Source organism: Xenopus laevis, chromosome 2L (genome assembly GCF_017654675.1).
Source record: "Xenopus laevis strain J_2021 chromosome 2L, Xenopus_laevis_v10.1, whole genome shotgun sequence".
Lineage (NCBI taxonomy): Eukaryota > Metazoa > Chordata > Amphibia > Anura > Pipidae > Xenopus > Xenopus laevis.
Window position 1 is genome coordinate 1,056,818 of NC_054373.1, and position 27,219 is coordinate 1,084,036.

General features: G+C 46.1%; 1 protein-coding gene across 1 annotated transcript in view; it reads left to right on the forward strand.

The window, feature by feature from the left end:
* Nucleotides 1-27,219, forward strand: part of trappc10.L (trafficking protein particle complex subunit 10 L homeolog) — a 30,924-nt gene continuing 3,705 nt past the window's right edge. The window contains exons 1-18 of the mRNA XM_018245774.2: nucleotides 1-202; nucleotides 3,456-3,537; nucleotides 3,913-4,048; nucleotides 12,065-12,261; nucleotides 12,348-12,543; nucleotides 12,761-12,872; nucleotides 13,661-13,908; nucleotides 14,470-14,616; nucleotides 17,016-17,130; nucleotides 17,363-17,439; nucleotides 17,511-17,602; nucleotides 17,958-18,098; nucleotides 18,984-19,096; nucleotides 19,392-19,906; nucleotides 20,074-20,215; nucleotides 20,297-20,455; nucleotides 20,966-21,174; nucleotides 21,275-21,375. Of these exons, the coding sequence (XP_018101263.1) occupies nucleotides 115-202; nucleotides 3,456-3,537; nucleotides 3,913-4,048; nucleotides 12,065-12,261; nucleotides 12,348-12,543; nucleotides 12,761-12,872; nucleotides 13,661-13,908; nucleotides 14,470-14,616; nucleotides 17,016-17,130; nucleotides 17,363-17,439; nucleotides 17,511-17,602; nucleotides 17,958-18,098; nucleotides 18,984-19,096; nucleotides 19,392-19,906; nucleotides 20,074-20,215; nucleotides 20,297-20,455; nucleotides 20,966-21,174; nucleotides 21,275-21,375 (2,870 nt within the window). The 5' untranslated portion in view covers nucleotides 1-114. The remainder of the gene's footprint in view (nucleotides 203-3,455; nucleotides 3,538-3,912; nucleotides 4,049-12,064; nucleotides 12,262-12,347; nucleotides 12,544-12,760; nucleotides 12,873-13,660; nucleotides 13,909-14,469; nucleotides 14,617-17,015; nucleotides 17,131-17,362; nucleotides 17,440-17,510; nucleotides 17,603-17,957; nucleotides 18,099-18,983; nucleotides 19,097-19,391; nucleotides 19,907-20,073; nucleotides 20,216-20,296; nucleotides 20,456-20,965; nucleotides 21,175-21,274; nucleotides 21,376-27,219) is intronic.

Sequence of the window (27,219 nt, forward strand, 5' to 3'; positions counted from 1 at the left end):
ACCCAATGGCCGCAGGGGAGCTTCTCCGGAAGTGGCGGTGTCAGCTGGGTAGGAAGGCGGAAGTGAGCGTGAGCTGCCTGCGGATAACCCGGGATGGAGCGGTGACCGGTGCCCATGGAAGGGGCGGGGCCTGGAGACACCGGGAACGGAGACGGGGAGCCGGAGGTGGTTTGCACCATGGAGAACAAGCCCATTGTCACGTGTAAGGTTCTGCGCCTGTCAGTGCGTTCTGTGCTGCGATTTGTGACCCTCCTACTCCCTGTGGCTCCTCTACCGACCCGTGTCACTGACAGGGACCCCCGTGAGCTCAGCCCTCCCTCATGTACCGCCTGTACAGCTGCTTAGTCCCCTGTAACCCCCTGTAGTCCAGTGTATGGGCCTCGCCTACATCTGACTCCTCCCACATGTGACTCCTCCCCATCATGTCCCCTCCCTCCTGCCCCCCATGTACATGTAACACTAAGCAGAGCACAAGGAGTTCATGTCCAGCCAGTGAGAGGGGCTCTAACACTTCAGGTCAGGGCCTTCACTAAGTGGAAGATTCCAATGAGGGTGAAGTGCAACTACAACTCTCAGGCTACTGTGCAGGTGAAATAGGAAGATGATGGACTGCAGGAGGTTATTATGGTGAAACAAGAAGGGTGATTGTTTATTTGTTCAACACAAATGGCCTCAGGTTTAATTACAGTCAATATGAGGTATAGGCAGATGTAAAATCACAGGCTGGAACAGGCAGATGAGCTGAGGAATGTGACTCCCATGTAGTCAAATAATACATCAATTCCCTCAGGCAGTTCTACCTCAAAGTGGTCCGGATCTCACCCAGCAGAGGGGTCAGGGAGAAGGAGTCTAAGCCTCATCCCTATTCACTGTGGTCCCTTCATTAAAGACAATCCCGGAGCCATGGGAAGCCTCTCCTGCTACTGATCCTGGATGGAGCACAAAGCTGCTCTTACTGTCTGTCCTCTCTATCTCACTCTCCTAGAGAGTCTATAACAGATATAACATAATTCTAACTAACCTCATTCACTGGGCTCCGTGGTCCCCAACTTAATCTCTAATGTTTCAGGCCCCTTCACTGGGCCTTGTTGTACCCAGACTCAATGAGCACAACCAGTAGGTAAGGACACCAGCAGCCAAAGAGGAAGATCCACCCCTTTCTAAACACTATATGGAAGTGTAACAGGAAGTGGTCATTACACCTCTTGGCCAATAACACTAGTTCTGTAAATATAACTAGATACATGGGCTTTTGCCCAGCAACTAGGGAAAAGGAGGAAGGGTAGGGATGTAAAGCTATAGGAACATATTAATCCTATAGGTCCCTACATGTATATACCCCAAACCCTCCCCCCTACATGTGTATATACACCTCCCCTCCTTCCTCCATGAGTATATACCCCCCCTTCTACATGAGTATATACCCCAAACCTTCCCATACCTCCATGTTTACATACCCCTTCTAACTCCGTATATATACATACCTCTGTATCTTCATGTGTATATACCATAAACCCTCCCACATACCTGCATATATATATATATATATATCCCACCCAGAGCCGGGCCAAGCCGGGCAGGCGTCCTAGGCAGCCTGACGGCTGCTGGGCCGGCTAGTTGCGCGCTTCTGCGCATGCGCAAAAAGACACTTCAGCGCATAGACGCGTGGGCGCATAGACGCTTCTGTGCATGCGCAAATCGACGCATGCGTTCGCGTACTCGCGGTCGGCAGTGAAGGGACCGGACTAGGGGTAGGAGTAAGTACGTGCCTGGCGCCCCTCCACCTTTGCGCCCTAGGCACGTGCCTACTCTGCCTACCCCTAGTTCCGGCCCTGATCCCACCTCTCCTTTTTCTGTGTGTCAATACCCCACATCCCCCACCCTCCTGTATCCAAAATGCCTTTACCCTTCTTATATATCCACTCCTACGGCATGGGATATGTGTGTGTTTATACCTCTACTCTTTCTACGTATCCCGTCCTGCCCCACAGAACCTGTTAGGGAACTGAAGCCTGTCTGTGCTTGTGTGACTGCAGGGCTGTGATTGGCTGTCCCCTCCTACTGTGCTTCTGGCCCAAAGTAAAAGCTGCACCATATCATTCATTATATTGGGAGTTGGGTTAATTATCCAATATTTTGCCTTTAAGGAGCAAGTCACACCAGAGCGGTATAAAAATCCCCACCCAACATCATAAGCGAAACTTGAGTGTTGTCTGCCCCCAAGTACATTACAGTAAATTATACATTTTCCTGGCACTGGTGGGGGATGATATTTCCAGAATATTATTCTGCTTGGAGATTAGGGGATTCCCTGAAATGCTTCTCCTCTGCTCATTGTGTTGGGCAGCCGGGCAGTCTCTTCCCTGCAACACCCCCTCTCTGTTACCATGAGACTTCAATATAGATCTGTTATATTATAACCCTATTGATTCCCTTCTTCTTCTTTCTGCAGCATAGAAATCACTATCTGTACTTTATTATTGACGTTGCCCAATCAGGATGTATCCAGAAGGTTGCACACGGTGGCATCATAAGACCATTTGCAATTGGTCTTCATTTTTAATTATTGTGGTTTTGAAATAATGACACGTTTTTGTTCTGCATCTCTCACTTGGAAATTCAATTGCTATCTTATCACTAGGGCTTAGTTACCCTAGCAACCAGGGAGCAGTTTGGAATGCAGGAAGGCCTGTAGAGAAGATGTAGAAAGGGATCCATGTCATTGAGAAAATACAGAGATCCTGGTGTTAATCATTTTGGGCCCATGTTCATCCAGGGACTGGTCCAGTTGGAGATTATTTTCCCCCTGGTGAGGCAAATGGAGAGACATGAGAGGAATATTTCTCTGTCCCTGGGATGAAGCAGCAGTTACATAGAAATGATCTGGAACAAGCTTTTTGTTCTGGGGGGTTGCATTGTCCTGCCCCCGATTCTGAAATACATTTACAGGGGAAGATTAGTTCCACCGCTGCACTTATAGCCGGGCATCCACTGGGGTCTGTAAATTATATTGTATTTAATATTTTTATTTAATTTAACCAATCAGAAAACATGTCAGCTCCTGCGCAAGCCACTGTATATGTGCAGAGCAACTTGTCCATATGTTTTACTGAGCAGTTCAAGTTAACACTACTTACCTTTCATTTAACTTTGTGGGGAGGTATTTTGTGGGCTGATGGCTCCATTATTCCTGCAGTGTGTGTATATATATATATATATATATATATATATATATATATATATATATATATATATATATATATATAAACAATAGCAATATACTGAGCAGACTGTACATGTAGAGATACAGTTAAAGTGAGTGAGCCCTGAGGGCAGGTAACAGTATTTTATGCAACCCGTGCAGGATCAGGCCACTCAATTAGCTACAGTAAATGACATCAATATTATTTTCTTCCCATGAATACTCATTACCCCTGTATGATGTTGTGTTTCAGGGGCAGGAGACCAGAATGTATTCTATGCAGTTTTCCCCATCCTGACGCAGCAGCTGCCCCGGGAGCCAATGGAATGGAGAAGGTGAGACCCTTTTTACTGATGCCCCTGTTGCTTCCCTTATCCTGCCCCTCTCATCCCGCCCCTCTCATCCCGCCCCTCTCTCGCTGTGTGTGCTCTAGGTCGCCCTCCTGTGGCCTTTCTCTATGTTCTGTACATTCACTATCAGTACTATAACAGAGCCTTATGCTAAGTACCCCTTCCCTACCCTCTAATCCTGCACTGGCACATTATTTGCTCACTAGTCACCCATTGCTCTAACTCCCTGTTTCATTAGCCTCAAGCTTCTTTAGCTTGCGTCCCATTAACCCTTCCAGAGCTCCAGTCTCAGCTTATTGCCCCCACGTCTGAGTCATTGAGAAGAGACCCTCTATTTATCTCTCTTTTCCCTTGTCTCAGGGCTTACGGTCGTGCCCCAAAGATGATTCACTTGGAGTCCCAGTTTGTACCATTTAAGGAAGAACTTCTCCCGAAAGAGGGGAACAAGGCATTGCTCACCTTCCCCTTCCTCCACATCTACTGGACAGACTGCTGTGTGAGTAGCACCCACTGACTAGAAGCCTCTTGCCTCCGGCACAGGAGCACTTATCCACAGTAATAAGTGATGGAGTCAGGGGGCGGGGCTATACGCTTGTTCATTGTCTGGTCTTCTTAATGGTCTAATAGGGGTCCTTTGTGTAGATACGTAGGTGGTACTGTTGTGTGTGATTGGCTTCCAACTCTCTGTTGGGCAATTAATCCACCAACTGGCTGCAGCCTTAAATGTGATACACAGGCAATTTCTTTGTTTTGTGCCCATAGCGATGTGTGTGCTATGCCTGCACCGTGCTGGAGGGGTATGTAGTGATTTGTGTGCAGTCAACCATTGGTATTAGTTGTCATGTATGAGTTACACACACTGTACCCACATGGGACAGATCTGAATGGTTTGTTACTTTCCCTGAGCCACAGAATTATACAGTTTAATAGAACCACATCATGGGGCAGTTGTGCCTTCTGGATCCTACTGATTCTTATAAGTGACCTGACTGAGCTCCCAGAATGGGCTCATACGTATCTCATTGCTCCTGCTGTAATCTTGTATCAGCAAATCAACGTTTTATTATTTATATATATATATATATATATATATATATATATATATAAATACTTGTGAAACAAAAATGATTACATTTGGTCATGTATTTATTGAAAAAGAATGATCCAATAACATATCTGCATGGGGCAAAACTAAGGGAATCCTTTTCATTCAATCTCAGCTGAGGGGTAGAAAGATAATGAGGGGCCTCAGCTTTGGGGGACACAGTGAGGAAGGTGCCTTGGACATGCCACGAACAGAGCAAGGACTCTCCACTGTGGTGGCAAAAGGAACACAAAGTATTCAGAGATGTGTTATTTGTGGGAATATTTGGGGATCACAGTGTTATTTGTGGGAATATTTGGGTCTCACAGTGTTATTTGTGGGAATATTTGGGGATCACAGTGTTATTTGTGGGAATATTTGGGTCTCACAGTGTTATTTGTGGGAATATTTGGGGATCACAGTGTTATTTGTGGGAATATTTGGGGCTCACAGTGTTATTTGTGGGAATATTTGGGTCTCACAGTGTTGTGTGGGAATATTTGGGGCTCACAGTGTTATTTGTGGGAATATTTGGGTCTCACAGTGTTATGTGTGGGAATATTTGGGTCTCACAGTGTTATGTGTGGGAATATTTGGGGCTCACAGTGTTATTTGTGGGAATATTTGGGGCTCACAGTGTTATTTGTGGGAATATTTGGGGCTCACAGTGTTATTTGTGGGAATATTTGGGACTCACAGTGTTATTTGTGGGAATATTTGGGGCTCACAGTGTTATTTGTGGGAATATTTGGGGCTCACAGTGTTATTTGTGGGAATATTTGGGGCTCACAGTGTTATTTGTGGGAATATTTGGAGCTCACAGTGTTATTTGTGGGAATATTTGGGGATCACAGTGTTATTTGTGGGAATATTTGGGTCTCACAGTGTTATTTGTGGGAATATTTGGGGATCACAGTGTTATTTGTGGGAATATTTGGGGCTCACAGTGTTGTGTGGGAATATTTGGGGATCACAGTGTTATTTGTGGGAATATTTGGGACTCACAGTGTTATTTGTGGGAATATTTGGGTCTCACAGTGTTATTTGTGGGAATATTTGGGGCTCACAGTGTTATTTGTGGGAATATTTGGGGCTCACAGTGTTATTTGTGGGAATATTTGGGGCTCACAGTGTTGTGTGGGAATATTTGGGTCTCACAGTGTTATTTGTGGGAAAATTTGGGGCTCACAGTGTTATTTGTGGGAATATTTGGGGCTCACAGTGTTATGTGGGAATAATCAAGGTTCACTGTTTTATTGGTAGGAATGTTTGTGGCTCACAGTTCATGTGGCCTAGAACTGGGCTATTTGGGCTATTCCTTGGATGCCCCTCAGTGTAGGCATGGGGGGTACATGCACGGTTATTGGCCCAAATGAAATTGCTGCAGAAAGTGACAAGCAAGAAGCTGATATTGCCGCCAGGTTGTGGCTAAGACTTGGTTATTGTGTCCTGGGGGTTTGAAGCAGATGTATAATAAACTGTCAATAATTATCAATAATGAATCCATAATTCACTGTTGATATAGACATGTCCCCTGTCTCATGTGTTGCCCTCTGTTTTATTCTATATAAGATTTACAGAACCTTTATCTGATTGGCTGTGCTGCTCCCACACAGGGAGACTTTATTGCGTGTCTGTGTATGGGGTGTATATTGTAAGTAACCCCTCCCTATACAGATAATACCCTCTGTACTCTTATGTCTTGCACACTCACAACATACACTCAACCTTGCTCATTACTGAGTCTGTGCCCAACTCAGTCACTCTGGGCTAAATTGGGCTGTTGGCAATTTGTATGGGCATTAGTCAGGTGACCCCGCTGGTATAGAGGGGCCCAGTCTGTGCTTATATTGGCCCCTGTTCTGCCAATGGAACAAGCACAAGAAATGAAGCAAATGCTGTTTGATGAGTGTGGTATAGTCTGTATGATATTCTGTGTGATCTCCTGCATGAATGTGCATGGGGGTGGAGTGTAAGAGAACACAGGGCAGCGGAGCTGAGTCATTCCCCCTGAGTGGGGGGCACTGATCAATAACGGCTCCTGAAAGCAATGGACGTGTTTTCTCTAGTCGACCCTCCTGTCAGTGCAGACGTTAGGGGTTACTGTATGTCATCCTTTACCTCTCGAGACGGGACAGAAATTGTTGATTCTTGACTCCTCCTCCTGCTTATATGTGGCTGGCTCCACCCCCTCACGTTAGTTCTTTGTCCTGCCTTAAGCCATAGATGCAAAGATTCGAATGATCGGACTTCCCCATCTCCCAACCACCTGCCACTAAACTTTCAGATGAAATAAAGTAGAAAAAGAACAGATCAGCCGATGTTCTGCCCCTTCATCAATCGTAGGAAAGTTATGTCCGACGTCATAGGACTGAGCCAGTACCGCTTAAGTGGAGCACTACAGGTCAGGTGTTAAACTGTGATACATATCATAGAAAGACACTAGTACACGCCAGTCCACAGGGACATAGAGAGCAACTAGAGCCAGTGAGGCACAACACTAGAATTTCTGGCCCTACTCAAATCAGATTATTAGTGTTGGAGAAAGCCGACTCCTTAAATGATCTCAGGGCAGATATACAGGCCACGGAAAGAGCATGAAAACCAAACAAGCTACCAAAATGTAGACGCCGCAAGCATTCTTTAAGAAGGTCTGAAAGAAATGATTGTTCAGACTGTAAAGTCAGTTCAAAAAAAGGGGAGGTACAGGGACCACCAGTATTGTCTCCACAATCCACTATATCACAACCAGCACAAGGGCCAGCCTCAACCCCTAATATAGAGGAGAGGAGCTCCTCACCTGGGCCAATTCTACCTGCTCCTCCAACACCAGTCACTCCTCAGTAAGCCTCATCTGAATGTTCTGCACCCGGAACCAACCAGCACAAAGTTCCCCAACTCAAGTGCCTCCACAGTTTGGTGAATTCTTACAGTGGAGCGTGAACACTGTCCAACCACCCCCCACAACCACTGCTGGTAATACTCAGACAAGTAGCGCACCGTTCAGACTCTCGACTCAGATGAGGGATTAACTTCTGATTCTCAGGAGGAGGGTGTTCTTCTTTTAGATATGGACACATCTGATCACTTACTGTCCAATACAGATTCAGACTCCGAGGATGAACAGATGTCGGCCACTAACCCCAGGTGTCAAAAAGATTACTTAGGGAAATGATGCAGACATTGGAAATAAAAGATGAGACAGTAGACTTCTAGTCGTTAGGGATGGGTGAATTCGACCTGTTTCGTTTCGGCAAAATGTCGCTGACGCCAATAAAAGTCTATGGGCGTCAAAAAAACGTTTTCGCGCTGCGAATTGTTTTGACACGTGTCTTTTTTTTTTTTTGACACACAACGCCATACAAGTCTATGGGCGGCATTTTTGCGGCGAAACAAGGCGAAAAAATTCGCCCATCCCTATTAGTCATCCAAATTAACATTTCCAATATTCAATTCTGTTACACAGGCCATTGAAGCAGAATGGAACCAACCAGATTTTTTAAGACTTATCCTGTACCAGACGACCACCAGAAGAAATGGGACAAAGCCCCTATAGTGGACTCGGCAGTGGCCCACCTGTCCAGACACACAGCGTTATCTGCCGAGTGGGCATCATTTAAGGATCCATTAGACCATCGCATGGAATCCATTTTGAAGAGATCCTATGTCCAAGCAGCAACAATATTAAGACCAGCAGTGGCATCAGGCTTAACTCACACAGCCAGACATTGGGCACAAGAGCTTACTCGACACCCACCGTCATCAGCACAGAAATTACAAGGTGAGGTAGACAAACTGGTGACCACATTCACATTCCTCGCAGAGACGGCCATGGAAATCGAAATCAGACTAGGGACCAAGCAAATGCAGTGGTTACAAGACCAGCCTTATGGCTCAAACATCATTCAGGAGACACTGCGTCAAAACTAAGTCTGTCAAATAGATTTTCCAATAGAAAAAGTAAGATATCCCAATCCAGACCTTTTCGCCCCTTTTGGTCGAACTTCAGAGCAAGCCCAACCGACCAGACAAACGTAAAGCACCGTGGCACCAACAAACTCTTCCCAACATTACGAAAACAACCTCCAACAGAACTACCTCATCCTGACTCAGCCCAACAAGGGCCAAATTGGGTAGGAGGCAGTTTACTAAGATATCTGGGGGATTGGGAAATTCACATAACAGACATGTGGGTACTAACTATAATTCGGCAAGGTTACAGAATCCCCTTATCCACTCACCTACCACCCTGAAGGTTCCACACATCTTCAACTACACCCAACAAGGAGCACCTGTTACAGCAAGCAGTCTATTCACTGTTGGGAGCAGGGGTGATACAGGAATATTTACAATACCGGAGATACAGAGGATTTAATTCCAATCTCTTCCTCATCAGGAAGAAAGAGGGCACCTTCAGAACAGTGCTGAACTTGAAATCCCTGAACCCAATCTTCACCAATCAAAGGTTCAAAATTGAATCTGTCTGATCTGTCAAAGTGGCTATGGAACCAAACAACTATATGACATCCATAGACCTACAGGGCTCCTATCTACATATACTCATCTACCCGAACCCAGCAGATTACTAAGCTTCGCCATAGGCGACCAGCACTACCAATTCATGACGTTACCCTTTGGGCTCTGTACTGCGCCACGTGTTTTAGCCAAAGTACTAATGCCAGTCATAGCCTCAGATCACTGGGGATAAAAATCCTACTTTATTTGGACTATATGTCGATTACAGCACTGTCAGTAGCTCAAATAGCCAAAGATACTCAGACTTGCCTTCAAGTACTCACCCAACACGTATGTCTGATAAATTTCCGCAAAAGTGCTCTACAACCAAGCCAGACCATATGGTTTTTGGGCCTCGACTTCAACTCCCGAGCACAAAAAGTGTTCTTCCCACAGGACAAGATAAACTGATACAAACCAAATCGCAGACAGTCTCAGCTGAGGACTGCCTGCGGCTGCTGGACTTTATGGTGTCAGCCTTATACGCAATCCCTTTCTCCAGATTCCATCTTCGGCTACTTCAGAACAATTTTCTAGACGAGTGGAACAAGAACCACAAGGATTTACAACAAGCGATAACCATATCCCACATGAGCAGATAAAGTTTAATGTGATGGAGGGCCCCGGACAACTTTAACAATGGCAGAAGTTGGGCTCCTATCCACTGGGAGATCAAGACCACAGATGCCAGCCTCCGAGGCTGGGGAGCAGTTTACCAAAATCACACTCTACTGGGAATATGGGCACCAGGAGATAACACGCTACCCATCAAGTTCCAATTCCTGGAACTCAGGGACCCCTCAAGCATCCCAATTTGCCTCTCCTTCGTTTAACGGTGTAACACTTGAGACCGGATGGTGGACCCAACAAGAGTACTCACAAAATACTATAGACATTTTACTACAAGCACACAAACAGTCTACAGCTAGAGCATACTACAAAGAGAACGTTCCAGACAGCAACAGGGTGTCCACTGGGAGGATAGTTCTTCATACACAGTAATTGAGTTCCTCACAAAAGGCTTAACCCTCCACACACTCAAGACACAGGTGTCAGCCCTAGCTGTCCTAACCCACACACGGTGGTCAGACAGAGCAGAAATCCAACAATATTTTAAGGACTTAGCTAGGGTACACCCCCCCCCCATTGAGACAGGCGCTCCCAACCTGGGATCTGCCACTGGTGCTGACTGTCTTGCAGAAACCCCCTTTCGAACCACTGGTATTGTGCGATCTCAAGTGTCTGTCACTTAAAGTTTCCTTCCTGGTAGCCATCACTTCCGCAAAACAGGTGTCTGAACTTGCCGCCATATTCCAAACCATGGACCTCTCTCCACTCAGATAAAGCAGTACTCAAGACTTCAAATGGTTAGAGGACAACAAGGTGCTCCAGAATTTATTGTAAGGTTACTCACCAAACAGTGAAAGTGGTCCGGGTGCCCCAGCCCCAGACCCCCAGCTTCAGGGAGCGGTACAGCAGAAGATAAAGAAGCAGGGCTGACCGGCACTCAAACGGATCCACAAGACCAAAGATGCTCAGTTAAAAGATACATTTATTGGTAGAAAAATTAAAAATAAAGCTTCATCTCCATCCACCCTCCATCAAGACTGCCGCAGAGTTCCTACCCAAAGTAGTTTCCGAATTTCACATCAACCAGGACATTATATTACTGTCCACAACCGTCACACGAGCGAGAGAAACTGTTACACATGCTAGACGTAGTGAGGGCCCTGAGAATTTACCTAAAAAAGATCATCAACGTACCGACGATCAGACAGCCTTTTTGTTTCCTACGCTGTGCCCATTCTACAAGGGCACAGAGCACATCTTGGGCACTCCAAAATATGGCAACGGCAGACCAGATCTACACAGCGGCCACTTGGGCCTCATCAAATGCTTTTATCAAGTTTAATGTTTTTGCTTCACAACTGTTCAGGCTGCAGTAGCATAATGAGCAGGTATTCTACGCTAGGCAGCCAAGGGTCATACCCACCCCAATAAAGGGACGTCCCCTAATGTCTGCACTGACAGGAGGGCCGACTAGAGAAAAGGGGATTTTATACTTACTGGAAAATCGTTTTCTAGTAGGCCTGAACTGTCAGTGCAGTAAGTCCCACCCAGGCTGATTTTAGTATGGGAGAGGGGCATCTTCTGTCACTATCATTTCTATATGTTGTCTCTTGGTCTTTCTTCTAACTATAATGTCTCCATCAACTGAGCTTTCCAAAAGAACTAACGGGAGGAGGTGGAGCCAACCACATATAGGCAGGAGAAGGAGTCAAGAATCGTCAATTTCTGTCCCGCCTCCAGAGGTCAAGGATGACAAAACCCCTAACGTCTGCACTGACAGGAGGGCCTACTAAAAAAGGATTTTCCAGTAGGTATAAAATCCCTTTATTTAGCTACTTCCATGCCCAGGACTCGCTGGCCTCACAACTAATGACTTGGCAAATAGGGGCCAATTTCATGTGACTGCCTGGCCACTAGAGGGCACGAGTTTCCTGGAGTCTGTGGGCAGGTATAGTTACTAGGGATGCACTAGGAATCCACTATTTTGGATTTGGCCGAACCTCCGAATCCTTCGCAAAAGATTTTGCCGAATACCGAATCCTAATTTGCACATGCAAATTAGTGGTGGGAAGGGGGAAAACATTTTTTACTTCCTTGTTTTGTGACAAAAAGTCATGCAATTTCCCTCCCCACACCTAATTTGCATATGCAAATTCGGATTTGGTTCGGCCAGGCAGAAGGATTTGTCAAATCTGAATCCTGCTAACAAAGGCCGAATCCCGAACCCAATCCTAAATTTGGTGCATCCCTAATAGTTACCCTTGAATTTGTAATGAAAATTAGTTAAGGATTTCAGTGGTGAGTTTGGCCAGTCACAGTCGTCTTGTCTGTCTGTCTGTCCAGGACACGGAAGTCTATAAAGCCACAACAAAAGATGACATCACCAAATGGCAAAACGCCCTGCGCGCTCACAGCACCACTGATTGGCTGATTATGGTGGTGGAAAGTGAAGCAAAGAAGAAGAACAAAACCAACATTCTCCCCCGGACGTCCATTGCCGACAAGATCCGCAGCGACTTCTGTAACAAGCAGAGCGACAGGTGAGTGATGGGGAGTCTGGAGCTTATGGGGGGTATGTTGGATACAGGGGGGGCAGATAAGCAGTACATGTCTCTAACACACACAGGTGCATGGTGTTGGTGGATCCTCTAAAGGACACGTCTCGATCCCAGGAATCCTGGTCTATGTTTCTAGCCAAGCTGCGCACTCTGCTCCTCACGTCCTTCACCCGAAATCTTGGCCACTTTGAAGATGAGATGAGGACCCTGAGAGAGAAGAGAACTGAACCAGGCTGGAGCTTCTGTGAATATTTCATGGTCCAGGTAAAGGGCCCATAAATCCCTGGTTATACACAGAACTCTGAGTCACTGTATTTCCTCCTTCTGGGCTGTTCTCTTTCCCATGGCCAAGCAGGAAGCTCTTCCTGGGTATAATCCAATCTCTCTGTACATCCGCCTAAGCTGTTCTCTTTCCCATGGTCAAGGATTGAGGGAGAGCAGGCTATGGGAGCTTGTGCCTCACTGCCCTTTCTCTCCCCAGGAGGAGCTGGCGTTTGTGTTTGAGATGCTGCAGCAGTTTGAGGATGCTTTGGTTCAGTACGATGAGTTGGACGCTCTCTTTTCTCAATATGTACTAAACTTCGGTGCTGGGGGTAAGTACCATTACCTGGAACCCACCAACTGTGCATGGGAGAGGATGGTCCCTGCACATTGTCTGCCACAACTGTACGACAGTAAGCGATAACCAGGACCAGCACTGCCATTAAAGGAGAACTAAACCCTAAAAATGAATAGGGCTAAAAATGTCCTATTTTATATGGTGAACTTATTGCAGGAGGCTAAAGTTTGAGCTTGTCAATAGCAGCAATGATCCAGGACTTCAAACTTGTCACAGGGGGTCACCATCTTGGAAAGTGTCTGTGACACTCACATGCTCAGTGGGCTCTGATTGGCTGTTGAGAAGCTAAGCTTAGGGCTCGTCACTAATTATCCAGCAGAAAATGAGCTTCCCTGGCTGTAATATAAGCTGATGCTACAGGTTTGCTGATTATTCAATTCTGATGCTAATTGCACTGGTTTCTGTGCTGCCATGTAGTAATTATGTGTATTAATTACTAATCAGCCTTATATTGTGACATTTCTATTCTATGTGTACTGTATATTGTGAGTGGCTCCCTAAGCTCAGTAAGTGACAGCAGCACAGAGCATGTGAATCAGTGAATCAGCAGAAAAGAAGATGGGGAGCTACTGGGGCATCTTTGGAGACACAGATCTTTACTGCTAAAGGGCTGTGGTTGCCTTGGGCTGGTACAGAAGCACAAAACCCAAATGTACAACATTTCTAGCTTCTTCTTTAGTTAGGCTTTAGTTCTCCTTTAATAATGCCAAGGGTGGGTATTAATGTAAGGCATGTTTCAGGGTGGGTGCCATTTTGTTACAGATGGGGCCAATTGGTTGAGCTCATTCTGCCAGCCAGTGAGGAGATGGGACGGCCTGGCCCTGCGCAAACCAATCGACATGGAGAAGCGAGACCTGATCCAGAGGCGCCAGGCCAACCTGCTGGAGCTGCGCAGTTACCTGTTCTCCCGCCAGTGCACCCTACTTCTCTTCTTGCAGCGCCCCTGGGAGGTGTCGGGTCGAGCCCTCGAGTTACTCCATAATTGTGTGCAAGAGCTGAAACTGCTGGAGGTGAGTGAGGGGGTGCACTTGTGCGAGTGATAGTCTGACAAGGGGTAATGGGAAATCTGACTCTAATTGAATTCCTTCATCTCCCTCACCTGTAATTGAACTAATTCTGCACTCCCCCCCCATATGCACCCAGTGTTCTACCTTCACTCTTCTGTCCCAGCAGCACCCTCAGCCCTGCCACAGGGACACCCACTTCAGTCTCATCTCCTTTCCTTCAAGTTATGCCCATAAAAACACTTGCCCTTTTCTCAAGTGGTTAGACTTGGTTATAGTAACCCCCCATCTACAGAATATGGTACGATCTGCTGTGCCCACCACTTTCCCTTGGTTGCTGTAAGTTTATCATTGAGAGGGGGCAGCAGATGAGATGGAAAAGAGAAAGGCAAAGACTGAAGACTATGATCCCCTCTCAAGGGCATGTCATTGCAAGTAGAAGAATGGGGTTCAGTGTTTTTCACCCTGTCAGATGTATTTATGGGAGTTGCAGTTCATCTGATGCTGATCTAGGGGCTCTCTGTTAAGGTAGGAGCCTCCTGTGACTCTTTGGTCTCTTCCCTGTAGGTGTCTGTCCCTCTCGGGGCTCTGGACTGCTGGGTGTTCCTCAGTTGCCTCGAGGTGCTTCAGAGGATTGAGGGGTGCTGTGAGCGAGCTCAGATAGAGGCCAACGTGTCCCACACCGTGGGTTTGTGGAGTTACGCCACTGAAAAGGTGCGATGTGTCTGACACTATCTGACCAATCCTATTAGTGTCTGATCAATCCTATTGGTATCTGATCAATCCTATTAGTATCTGACCAATCCTATTAGTATCTGATCAATTCTATTAGTACCTGATCAATTCTATTAGTATCTGATCAATCCTATTAGTGTCTGATCAATTCTATTAGTATCTGACCAATCCTATTAGTATCTGACCAATCCTATTAGTGTCTGATCAATTCTATTAGTATCTGATCAATTCTATTAGTATCTGATCAATCCTATTAGTATCTGATCAATCCTATTAGTATCTGATCAATCCTATTAGTATCTGATCAATCCTATTAGTATCTGACCAATCCTATTAGTATCTGATCAATTCTATTAGTATCTGACCAATCCTATTAGTATCTGATCAATCCTATTAGTATCTGATCAATCCTATTAGTATCTGACCAATCCTATTAGTATCTGACCAATCCTATTAGTATCTGACCAATCCTATTAGTATCTGATCAATCCTATTAGTATCTGACCAATCCTATTAGTATCTGATCAATTCTATTAGTACCTGATCAATTCTATTAGTATCTGATCAATCCTATTAGTGTCTGATCAATTCTATTAGTATCTGACCAATCCTATTAGTGTCTGATCAATTCTATTAGTATCTGACCAATCCTATTAGTATCTGACCAATCCTATTAGTGTCTGATCAATTCTATTAGTATCTGATCAATTCTATTAGTATCTGATCAATCCTATTAGTATCTGATCAATCCTATTAGTATCTGATCAATCCTATTAGTATCTGATCAATCCTATTAGTATCTGACCAATCCTATTAGTATCTGATCAATTCTATTAGTATCTGACCAATCCTATTAGTATCTGATCAATCCTATTAGTATCTGATCAATCCTATTAGTATCTGACCAATCCTATTAGTATCTGACCAATCCTATTAGTATCTGACCAATCCTATTAGTATCTGATCAATCCTATTAGTATCTGACCAATCCTATTAGTATCTGATCAATTCTATTAGTATCTGACCAATCCTATTAGTATCTGACCAATCCTATTAGTATCTGATCAATCCTATTAGTATCTGATCAATTCTATTAGTATATTTTCCTTTCATTGGAGACAAAGCAGCAGATCTGTGTAAAGTGAATGTGGTACACACTCCCTCCCTGCTCCTATAACCATGTTATTGTGTAGCACTAATGACTGGCACACTAATGACTGGCACACTAATGACTGGCACACTAATGACTGGCACACTAATGACTGGCACACTAATGACTGGCACACTAATGACTGGCACACTAATGACTGGCACACTAATGACCGGGACACTAATGACCGGGACACTAATGACTGGGACACTAATGACTGGGACACTAATGACTGGGACACTAATGACTGGGACACTAATGACTGGGACACTAATGACCGGGACACTAATGACCGGGACACTAATGACCGGGACACTAATGACCGGGACACTAATGACTGGGACACTAATGACTGGGACACTAATGACTGGGACACTAATGACTGGGACACTAATGACTGGGACACTAATGACTGGGACACTAATGACTGGCACACTAATGACTGGCACACTAATGACTGGCACACTAATGACTGGGACACTAATGACTGGGACACTAATGACTGGCACACTAATGACTGGCACACTAATGACTGGCACACTAATGACTGGCACACTAATGACCGGGACACTAATGACCGGGACACTAATGACCGGGACACTAATGACCGGGACACTAATGACTGGCACACTAATGACTGGCACACTAATGACTGGCACACTAATGACTGGCACACTAATGACTGGCACACTAATGACTGGCACACTAATGACTGGCACACTAATGACTGGCACACTAATGACTGGCACACTAATGACCGGCACACTTATGACCGGCACACTAATGACCGGGACACTAATGACTGGTACACTAATGACTGGCACACTAATGACTGGCACACTAATGACTGGCACACTAATGACTGGCACACTAATGACCGGCACACTAATGACCGGCACACTTATGACCGGCACACTAATGACTGGGACACTAATGACTGGCACACTAATGACTGGCACACTAATGACTGGCACACTAATGACTGGCACACTAATGACTGGCACACTAATGACTGGCACACTAATGACTGGCACACTAATGACTGGCACACTAATGACCGGCACACTTATGACCGGCACACTTATGACTGGGACACTAATGACTGGCACACAGTCCTTATAACATACCCCCCGCCACCCTCCTGCTGCCAGTCCTTCAGGTCCCATTGTGCCCTCCTGCTGCTGCCACATCTCCATTGATTTCATGGTGTTTGTGTCTCGTGTCTCAGCTCCAGGCTCTTGGCTCCCTGTGTGGTTTGGTGTCTGAGACAGGCCCTTGTTCTGAAGATCTTCACCGGACTGTAGACTTGTTGGCTGGACTTGGAACAGAGAGGTCAGAGACAGGTAAGGGCAGAGCTCTGCTCATGTTCATGGTTTCATATTGATCCAGTCTGTGCTCTTTCAATTTCTATAATAAATACTCTGATTCCTGAAAACCCATTTAAAGCCCCCCTATAGCCCACCTATGTCAGCCTGAGAACCCTCTATAGCCCACCTGTGTCTTCTCTAGCCCACCAGTGTGGTACTGATACTGATATTATTTTTTTCGCTTGTTCCTGATGATGTTCCCTTGCAGCCAATACAGCTGACAGTCCTTATAAGAAGCTGCAGGAGGCGCTGTCCTCTGAGGAGACCTTTGAGAAGCACTATCTGGTGAGTGTGATACTGCTGGAGACTATGAGCCCATGGCACTGCCCACTCTGAGCCTGTTCTCTGCCCCCCAGGAGCTGTGCCAGGCAACCATAGAGATGTACAACAGCATCGGGAGGACTCGCTCTGCCAAGCTGCTCGGGAAGGACCTGGCCAACTTCTACATGTAATTCCCTGTTATATCTTCTATCTCTTCATCTCATCTCTTTATTATCTACATCTCTTTATTATCTACATCTCTTTATTATCTACATCTCTTATTATCTACATCTCTTCTGTTGGACAGTATGTTGAGGAGAGTAAGAGGAGAAGCACAATAATTGGGTGCACCACTAGTCACTATGGGGAGAGCTGTTGTGGTTTAGGGGAATCAAATATGGTGGGTGACTGGGGACTCCAAGCTCCTCCTCCATATTTCAGACTGTAGCTCTGGGCTTCTATAGCCAAATCCGATGTTGTATGTGGGAGAAACCACTTTTTCTGTTTTTCCCTCATTCCTTTCTAAGTGCCTGTCTTTTCAGGAAGAAGACCTGCCCACAGAAAGCTGAGCCCTTCCTACAGAGCGCCCTGAATATGTACCAATCAGAGGCCTGGGAACTGCCCCTCACTCACACTCGCAAACAACTGGCCGAGTGTCAGAGGCAACTGGGACAGACAGAGCCGTATCCTCCCTGTGTAAATCCCTTGCCCCCCAGGCAGCCTATCTGTGTCACATGGTACAGCGAGAGGCGGGGCTAGAGGCTCACCATCTGCAGTGTGGCACAGAAGGGAATATGGTGCACTCGTAGGTTTGATCCCAGTCAGGGCAATATCTGCATGGAGTTTGTGTTTTTTCCCTGTGTCTGCGTGTATTTCCACTGGGTACCCCACTTTCCCTCCACTCCACAAATACATCCAGGCAAGTTAATAAGCTCCTGATAGAACTGGCCCTAGTGCCAGGGAATGTGATAGGGACCTTAGATTGTAAACTCACTGGGGCAGGGACTGATGGGAATGTGATAGGGACCTTAGATTGTAAACTCACTGGGGCAAGGACTGATGGGAATGTGATAGGGACCTTAGATTGTAAACACACTGGGGCAGGGACTGATGGGAATGTGATAGGGACCTTAGATTGTAAGCTCACTGGGGCAGGGACTGATGGGAATGTGATAGGGACATTAGATTGTAAGCTCCACTGGGGCAGGGACTAATGGGAATGTGTTAGGGACATTAGATTGTAAGATCATGGGGCAGCGTCTGATAGGAATGTGATAGGGACCTTAGATTGTAAGCTCACGGGGCAGGGACTGATATATACTCTCTGTACAGCGCTGCAGAATATGTCAGTGCTATATACATAGAGGATAATAAAAAAAGGGAACTCCAAGACAACGCGGGGTCACATGGTGATACAGGCAGGAGGGAGACTTATGTGGTGCATTGTGAGAATGAAGAAATATTGGAGTATGAACAAATGGGGTTCAGCCTGGCGTTCCCCCCTTCCCCTGTGTGTGCGCCCCTTGTTCTCTCTGATTTCAGTGTTGATTCCTCAGCCCCCCCCCCAGATACCTCAGGACTTGCAGTCTGCTAGCGGCTGATGTGAATCTCTCTCAGGAAGAGCGACAGCTTTTCTGCCAAGAAATCCTCAAGTTTGCAGCTAAGAGCAGCACCAGCCCAGGTAAGGGCCACTCCTATGTGTGACTGGTCACTAGCACTCTACTGAGCCCCCAACTAACATACTGGTGAGCATGTACCTACATACAGTCTGGTGAGCATGCACTCTATTTGCATATTTCAATATGGAGGAAAATGTGTGTGTTAGAACTGCTGCCTTGTAGCCCTGGTGTCCTGAATATACAGACACTTAGCTCTCCCCCAGCCATCTTAATTAGCCCTCCTCCATCTTAATTAGCCCTCCTCCATCTCAATTAGCCCTCCTCCATCTTAATGTTCCCTCCTTCCTCTCTCCCCAGAGTCCCCGGTCTGCCTCCCATTGGGATCCTTCGCACAACTCACCTCTCTCAGCTTTGAGCCCCCCAATGCGGTTGTGCACGTGGGAGGGTCCCTGACCATGGAACTGACCCTTCTCAGCTTGATGCCGGAGCCCCTACAGCTGGACTATATCTCTGGCCACTTCCACTACAACCTGGACAGGAGCAGTTATCGCAAGACGGCCGAGTGGCTAACGAGGCACAAACCAGCCAATGGCACAATCTTCTTTCAGACTGAGGGGCCCCCAGGGGCCAGAGGAACGGCGCCTGCTCTAGAACTCTCTGAGATGCATGAGAAGAGCCCATCAGAGGGGGGACTAGTAAGCGCGGGCGTCATCTGTAGAAATGTCCATGTGCTGCTCCGCTCTCAGGACTCCCAGTCATCCTCCTCATTGGACAGACAGACCAGTCTCACCCTGAAGGAAGGAGCCAACACCCTGAAGTGCCACAATGTCACCCTACAACCTGGCCTCAACCACCTCACCTTTCATACACAGGTACCAGCACATAGCTCTTTGCTCCTCCCACTAAAGGGCAACACATGGCACAGAAGGGAACTATGGGACATGTCTGCCCCTCCCACTGATGGGTGACACATTTGGGAACTAGGGTGTGTAATATAATAAGTGAATGTGCTGCATAATGATATTGTGTTTTTGCTCAGGCATCAGAGTCGGGCACCTATACCCTGCGCCAGCTGGTGGCATCTGTTGGAGAGGTGCAACTGCAGCTCCCCCATATTTACCCCATCGTTCAATATGATGTATATACCCAGGATCCTCAGCTGAAGGTGGAACCCCAGAGTGGTGAGTTGCACATACAGGTCCCTATATGCACATGGGTTACCCAGACAGCTGGCTGATGTGGCTCCTCCCTCTCATTCCCAGAATGCCTCCTGGCTGGAATCCGACAGAGCGTGAAGTTCACAGTCACCACAGGACATTACACTATAAAGAATGGGGACACCCTGCAGCTGAGTAACACTGAGAATATGCCTGTCCTACTGGGAACCGGCACCACAGCCGCCATCTGCAGGAACAGCCAAGGTGAGTGCCAGCTCCTCTGCCACAAACACTCTGGCTGGTGCACTCTGGCTGCCATGTTTTTTCTGAGTGTCTCCCATTTGCTTCTCTCTCACACACACACACACTAGCATTGAGCCTCTTTCATGGCTTTACCTTTAGTCTGTCATGAGCTCAGAACAATAGTTGGGCCTTTGTGTCTGTGACACCCTAAAGTAGGACGACATTTTAGCTTCCCCTTCTCCTTTGTAGGGGTCCCCTGGCATGAGTTCATGTAGATGGGGGAGAGTGCTGTAATAATGGCTGAACATGGAACCCACTCCCCCTCATCTTGCCCCTGTATATGGACCCCCTGTATTCACACCCACTGCACCTTTCCTCTGAGCCGTACACTAACACTCCCATACACACACTTACACACACTCTCACTCCCATACATACACTCTCTCACACACATAAACACTCTCTCACACACATAAACACTCTCGCTCTCTCTCTGAGGGCCACACAACTGACGAGTGCCTCTTTCTCCAGGGGAGGTGAGTGAGAAGTCGCTCAGTATTCAGCGCTCTGAGAAGGTGACGAGTATCTGTCTGCCCCCCACACCCCCCTATCACATTGTGGAGTTTGAGTTGGACGTGGTGTGTTTGCTGCCAGAGGCCGGACACCTGCTGAATGGAGAGGTGCCCCACAGAGGGCGGGATCAGTTGGACTCACTCATCAGCAACACTACAGAACAGCGGGTGGGTGAGGGACCCATGGGCAGGGGGGAAGGGTTGGGGACAAGTGCCTGTAACAATAGGATTCATGTTGCCAAGTGATGAGAACTTTGTTTATGTGCAGGTTACTGTTGACTGTCCGTGGTCCATCTATTCCACCATCATCAGTCTGTCCTTCCAGCTGCCCCTGAGAGCTCAGCACACTCTGCTCTCCTCTGGGACCCGGTAAGTAGGACCCCTGGGTGCTGCGCCTATATGTATGCACCGGTCTCACGTCACCTATATGTATGCACCGGTCTCACTGCACCTATATGTATGCACCGGTCTCACTGCACCTATATGTATGCACCAGTCTAACTGCACCTATATGTATGCACCAGTCTCACTGCACCTATATGTATGCACCAATCTCACTGCACCTATATGTATGCACCAGTCTCACGGCACCTATATGTATGCACCTATCTCACTGCACCTATATGTATGCACCGCTCTCACTGCACCTATATGTATGCACCCATCTCACTGCACCTATATGTATGCACCAGTCTCACGGCACCTATATGTATGCACCTATCTCACTGCACCTATATGTATGCACCCATCTCACTGCACCTATATGTATGCACCAGTCTCACTGCACCTATATGTATGCATCGCTCTCACTGCACCTATATGTATGCACCGCTCTCACTGCACCTATATGTATGCACCCATCTCACTGCACCTATATGTATGCACCAGTCTCACGGCACCTATATGTATGCACCTATCTCACTGCACCTATATGTATGCACCCATCTCACTGCACCTATATGTATGCACCAGTCTCACGGCACCTATATGTATGCACCTATCTCACTGCACCTATATGTATGCACCGGTCTAACTGCACCTATATGTATGCACCCGTCTCACTGCACCTATATGTATGCACCAATCTCACTGCACCTATATGTATGCACCAGTCTCACGGCACCTATATGTATGCACCTATCTCACTGCACCTATATGTATGCACCCATCTCACTGCACCTATATGTATGCACCGCTCTCACTGCACCTATATGTATGCACCCATCTCACTGCACCTATATGTATGCACCGCTCTCACTGCACCTATATGTATGCACCCATCTCACTGCACCTATATGTATGCACCAGTCTCACGGCACCTATATGTATGCACCTATCTCACTGCACCTATATGTATGCACCCATCTCACTGCACCTATATGTATGCACCAGTCTCACGGCACCTATATGTATGCACCTATCTCACTGCACCTATATGTATGCACCGGTCTAACTGCACCTATATGTATGCACCCGTCTCACTGCACCTATATGTATGCACCAATCTCACTGCACCTATATGTATGCACCAGTCTCACGGCACCTATATGTATGCACCAGTCTCACTGCACCTATATGTATGCATTGCTCTCACTGCACCTATATGTATGCACCGCTCTCACTGCACCTATATGTATGCACCCATCTCACTGCACCTATATGTATGCACCGCTCTCACTGCACCTATATGTATGCACCCGTCTCACTGCACCTATATGTATGCACCGGTCTCACTGCACCTATATGTATGCACCGGTCTCACTGCACCTATATGTATGCACCGGTCTCACTGCACCTATATGTATGCACCGGTCTAACTGCACCTATATGTATGCACCTATCTCTTATGTATGCACCCATCTCACTGCACCTATATGTATGCACAGCTCTCACTGCACCTATATGTATGCACCGCTCTCACTGCACCTATATGTATGCATCAGTCTCACTGCACCTACATGTATGCACCCATCTCACTGCACCTATATGTATGCACCAATCTCACTGCACCTATATGTATGCACCGGTCTAACTGCACCTATATGTATGCACCCGTCTCGCTGCACCTATATGTATGCACCAATCTCACTGCACCTATATGTATGCACCGCTCTCACTGCACCTATATGTATGCACCAGTCTCACTGCACCTATATGTATGCACCGGTCTCACTGCACCTATATGTATGCACCGGTCTCACTGCACCTATATGTATGCACCCCTCTCACTGCACCTATATGTATGCACCGGTCTCACAGTCTGGGCACTGAGATGATGTGTTTTAAAAGTAGGGAGGGGTGTGTGTATGGGGCTGGGTTTCCATTTGGAGGGGTTGGACTTGATGGACTTTGTCTTTTTTCAAACCAATTAAATGTGTAACTGTAAATGTAACTATTTAACATCTGCCAACCGGGTAACAGAACACTGCTTGTGCTGGTGTGGGACATATACAGTTAGGCCCATAAATATTTGGACAGAGACAACTTTTCTCTAATTTTGGTTCTGTACATGACCACAATGAAGTTTAAATGAAACAACTCAGATGCAGTTGAACTGCAGACTTTCAGCTTTAATTCAGTGGGTTGAACAAAAAGATTGTATAAAAATGTGACAAACTAAAGCCTTTTTTTAACACAATCACTTCATTTCAGGGGCTCAAAAGTAATTGGACAAATTAAAAAAACTGAAAATCAAATGTTCATGTCTAATAGTTGTTGTAAAAGCCTTTGCTGCAATGACAGGCTGAAGTGTTGAACTCATGGACATCAGCAGATTGTGGGTTTGCTCCTGTTTAATGCTCTGCCAGGTCTTTACTGCAGCCGCTTCTTTCACTTGCTCTTTGTTTGTGGCCTTTCTGTCCCAAGTTTAGTCTTCAACAAGTGAAATGCAGCTCAATTGGCTTCACATCAGCTGAATATTCCACTTCTTTGCTTTAATAAACTCCTGGGTTGCTTTGGCTCTATGTTTTGGCTCATTATCATCATCATTTATTTATATAGCGCTGTCAAGATACGCAGTGCTTTACCTTAGTTATAACAAACAGGGAATAAATGGAGGATAACAGACAAGGATTACAGATACAATAGGGTTAGAAGGACCTAGAGATTAGAGTTTACAAACTAAAAGGTTAGAGTACAATTGAGACATTAGGATTATATAAACACTGTCATTTTTGATACAGCAATGATTAATTAAGGTACATTGAATAAGCCTCTTTAAACAGATGGGTCTTTAAGGAGCTTGAAAGTTTGGAAGGAAGGAGAAAGTCTGAGAGCTTGTGGCAGAGAGTTCCAGAGAAAAGCAGAAGCCCGAGAGAAGTCTTGTAGACGAGAATGGGCAGAAGTGATCAGAGGAGAAGTGAGGGAAGATCAGAAGCAGAGCAAAGGTTTCATGAAGGAGAGTATTTGGAGATTAGAGATGAAATATAGGGAGGGGTTTCATTATTATTGAGTGTAAATAATTTGAATTTGATTCTAGAAGAGATTGGGAGCCAGTGAAGAGACATACATATGGGAGCAGCTGATGTTGAGCGGTGAGATAGATGAATGAGTCTAGCGGCCGCGTTTAGATCAGATTGGAGTTGTGAAAGGTGACTTGTTGGAATACCTGTGAGGAGTAAGTTGCAGTAATCAAGGCGGGAGATGATGAGAGACTGAATCAGTGTTTTAGTTGATCCTGAACTGAGATAGGGTCGTATTTGAGCAATGTTGCGCAGTTGAATACGGCAAGATTTTGCAAGTGTTTGAATGTGAGGTGAAAAAGACAGATGAGAGTCTAAGATGACTCCTAGGCAGCCTGTGTGGTGGAATGAAAGGTGGTGTTGTTTACTGTGAGTGATATCTGAGGGACAGGGGAAGATCTTGGAGGAAATATGATGAGTTCTGTTTTAGAAAGGTTCAGTTTCAGGTGGCGCTGTGACATCCAGGAGGAGACAGCAGAGAGACAGTCTGTGACTTGGGAAAGGACAGAATTAGAAAGATCAGGAGTAGACAAGTAGAGTTGGGTGCCATCAGCATAAAGGTGATACTGAAGTCCAAATGACTGAATGAGTTTTCCTAGTGAAGTTGTATAGAATGAGAACAGTAGGGGGCCAAGAACAGAGCCTTGAGGAACTCCAACAGAGAGTGGGAAAGTAGTAGAAGTAGAGTTAGAGAAGGAAACTTTAAAGGAACCGTCAGACAGATAAGATGTAAACCATGAAAGAGCAGTGTCCCGAATGCCAGATGAGTATAGAATGTCAAGGAGGAGTGTGTGGTCAACTGTGTCAAAGGCTGCAGAGAGATCTAGAAGGATTAGAATGGAATAATGACCTTTAGACTTTGCCAATAGAAGATCATTGGTTACTTTGGTGAGTGCAGTTTCAGTCGAGTGTGATGGGCGGAAGCCAGATTGCAGGGGGTCGAGGAGGGAGTTGTGAGTGAGATGCTGGATCAGGCGTTTGTAAACAAGCCTTTCTAGTAATTTGGAGGCGAATGGAAGAAGGGAGACCGGTCGATAGTTAGTGGGAGAGCTGGGATCAAGGGAAGGTTTTTTGAGGATAGGTGTGATTAGTGCTTGTTTGTATAATGATGGAAAGGTACCAGTAGAGCGTGAAAGATTAAATAGGTGGGTAAGTGCAGGAGAGAGTGTATCAGAGATTGGGTGGAGAAGGCGAGAGGGTATGGGGTCAAGGGAGCAGGTGGTGGGTTTTGAGCAGACTAGAAGTTTGCTGACTTCATCTAGAGTTGCAGGGGTGAAGGAGTGCAAAGTAGATGTGAGTGGACTGCACGTTGGTCTGAGATTGTTGTCGGACGGTATGCTCAGCCTAATGAGATTGAATTTTTCATTAAAGAAATGAGCAAGATCTTGGGCGGTAACATTAATAGGTGGAGGAGGTGGAGGGGGGCATAGGAGTGCGTTAAATGTGGCAAACAGCTGCTGTGGTTTGGAGGACATAGTAGATATTAGATAAGAGAAGTATTGTTCTTTGGCTAATGATAGAGCTCGGTTATAGCAGGAGAGCATGAATTTGAAGTGGATGAAGTCAGGATCAGTTTGTGACTTTCTCCACCGTCGCTCAGCTGATCTACTACATCTTCTGAGGTACCGAGTTACACTAGTGTGTCAGGGTTGGGGTGTAGCTGGTCGGCTGTGACGGGTGATGGAAGGTGCAAGGGAGTCAAGTGCTGTTGAAAGGGCATCGTTGTAGAGAGAAGCTGCCATATTGGTACAGGAGAGAGTATTAATATGAGATATGGATTGTGCTGATACTGTTGATAATTGTTGTGGTTCAAAGGCATTAAGGTTTCTGTACGTGTGGGTAGAGAGAGATGGTTGTGAAGGTGCAGGTGAAAGCAGTATCTGAAAGGAGAGGAGATGATGGTCAGACAGAGGCATTTAGCTGGATTTGAGCAGACAGTGTCTCTGAAGAGCTCACAATTCATTCTTGTGCTTCTGTGTCACATGATGGATAAACACTAGTGTCCCACTGGCAGCCATGCACCCCAAGCCATCACACTGCCCCCCAAATGTTTTATACACAACTGTGCTATGCTTTGGATCATCAGCTCTTCCCAAGCCTTCTCCACACTTTTTTACTCTTGTCATCATTCTGCTGGAGCTTCATCTTGGTTTCATCTGTCCAAAGAATGGTTTTCCACAACTGCGCTGCCTTTTTTAGATGTTTTTTATCAAAGTCCAATGTAGCCTTTGTATTGTTGATGCTTATGAGTGGCTTGTACCTTGCAGTGCCCCCTCTGTATTTACTTTCATACAGTCTTCTCTTTATGGTAGACTTGGATATGGAGACTCTACCTCCTGGAGACTGTTCTTCACTTGTTTGGCTCTTGTGAAGGGCTTTCTCTTCCCCATGGAAATGATTCTGAGATCATCCACCACTGTTGTCTTCCGTGGACGTCCAGGTCTTTTTGTGTTGTTGAGTTCACCAGTGATTTCTTTCTTTCTCACCATGTACCAAACTGGAGATTTTGCCTCTCCTAATATTGGAGCAACTTCTCAGATGGTTTTTTTCTGTTTTTGCAGCTTAAGGAGGACTTGTTTCACCTGCATGGAGAGCTCCTGTGTCCTCATGTTGCCTGTTCCCCCCCCTCAAATCAACTCCAGGGCTTTTATCTGCTTCATTGATAATGACATAACCAAGGAATTGCCCCACCTGCCCATGAAATAGACTTTGACTCAATGGTCCAATTACTTTTGAGCCCCTGAAATGAAGA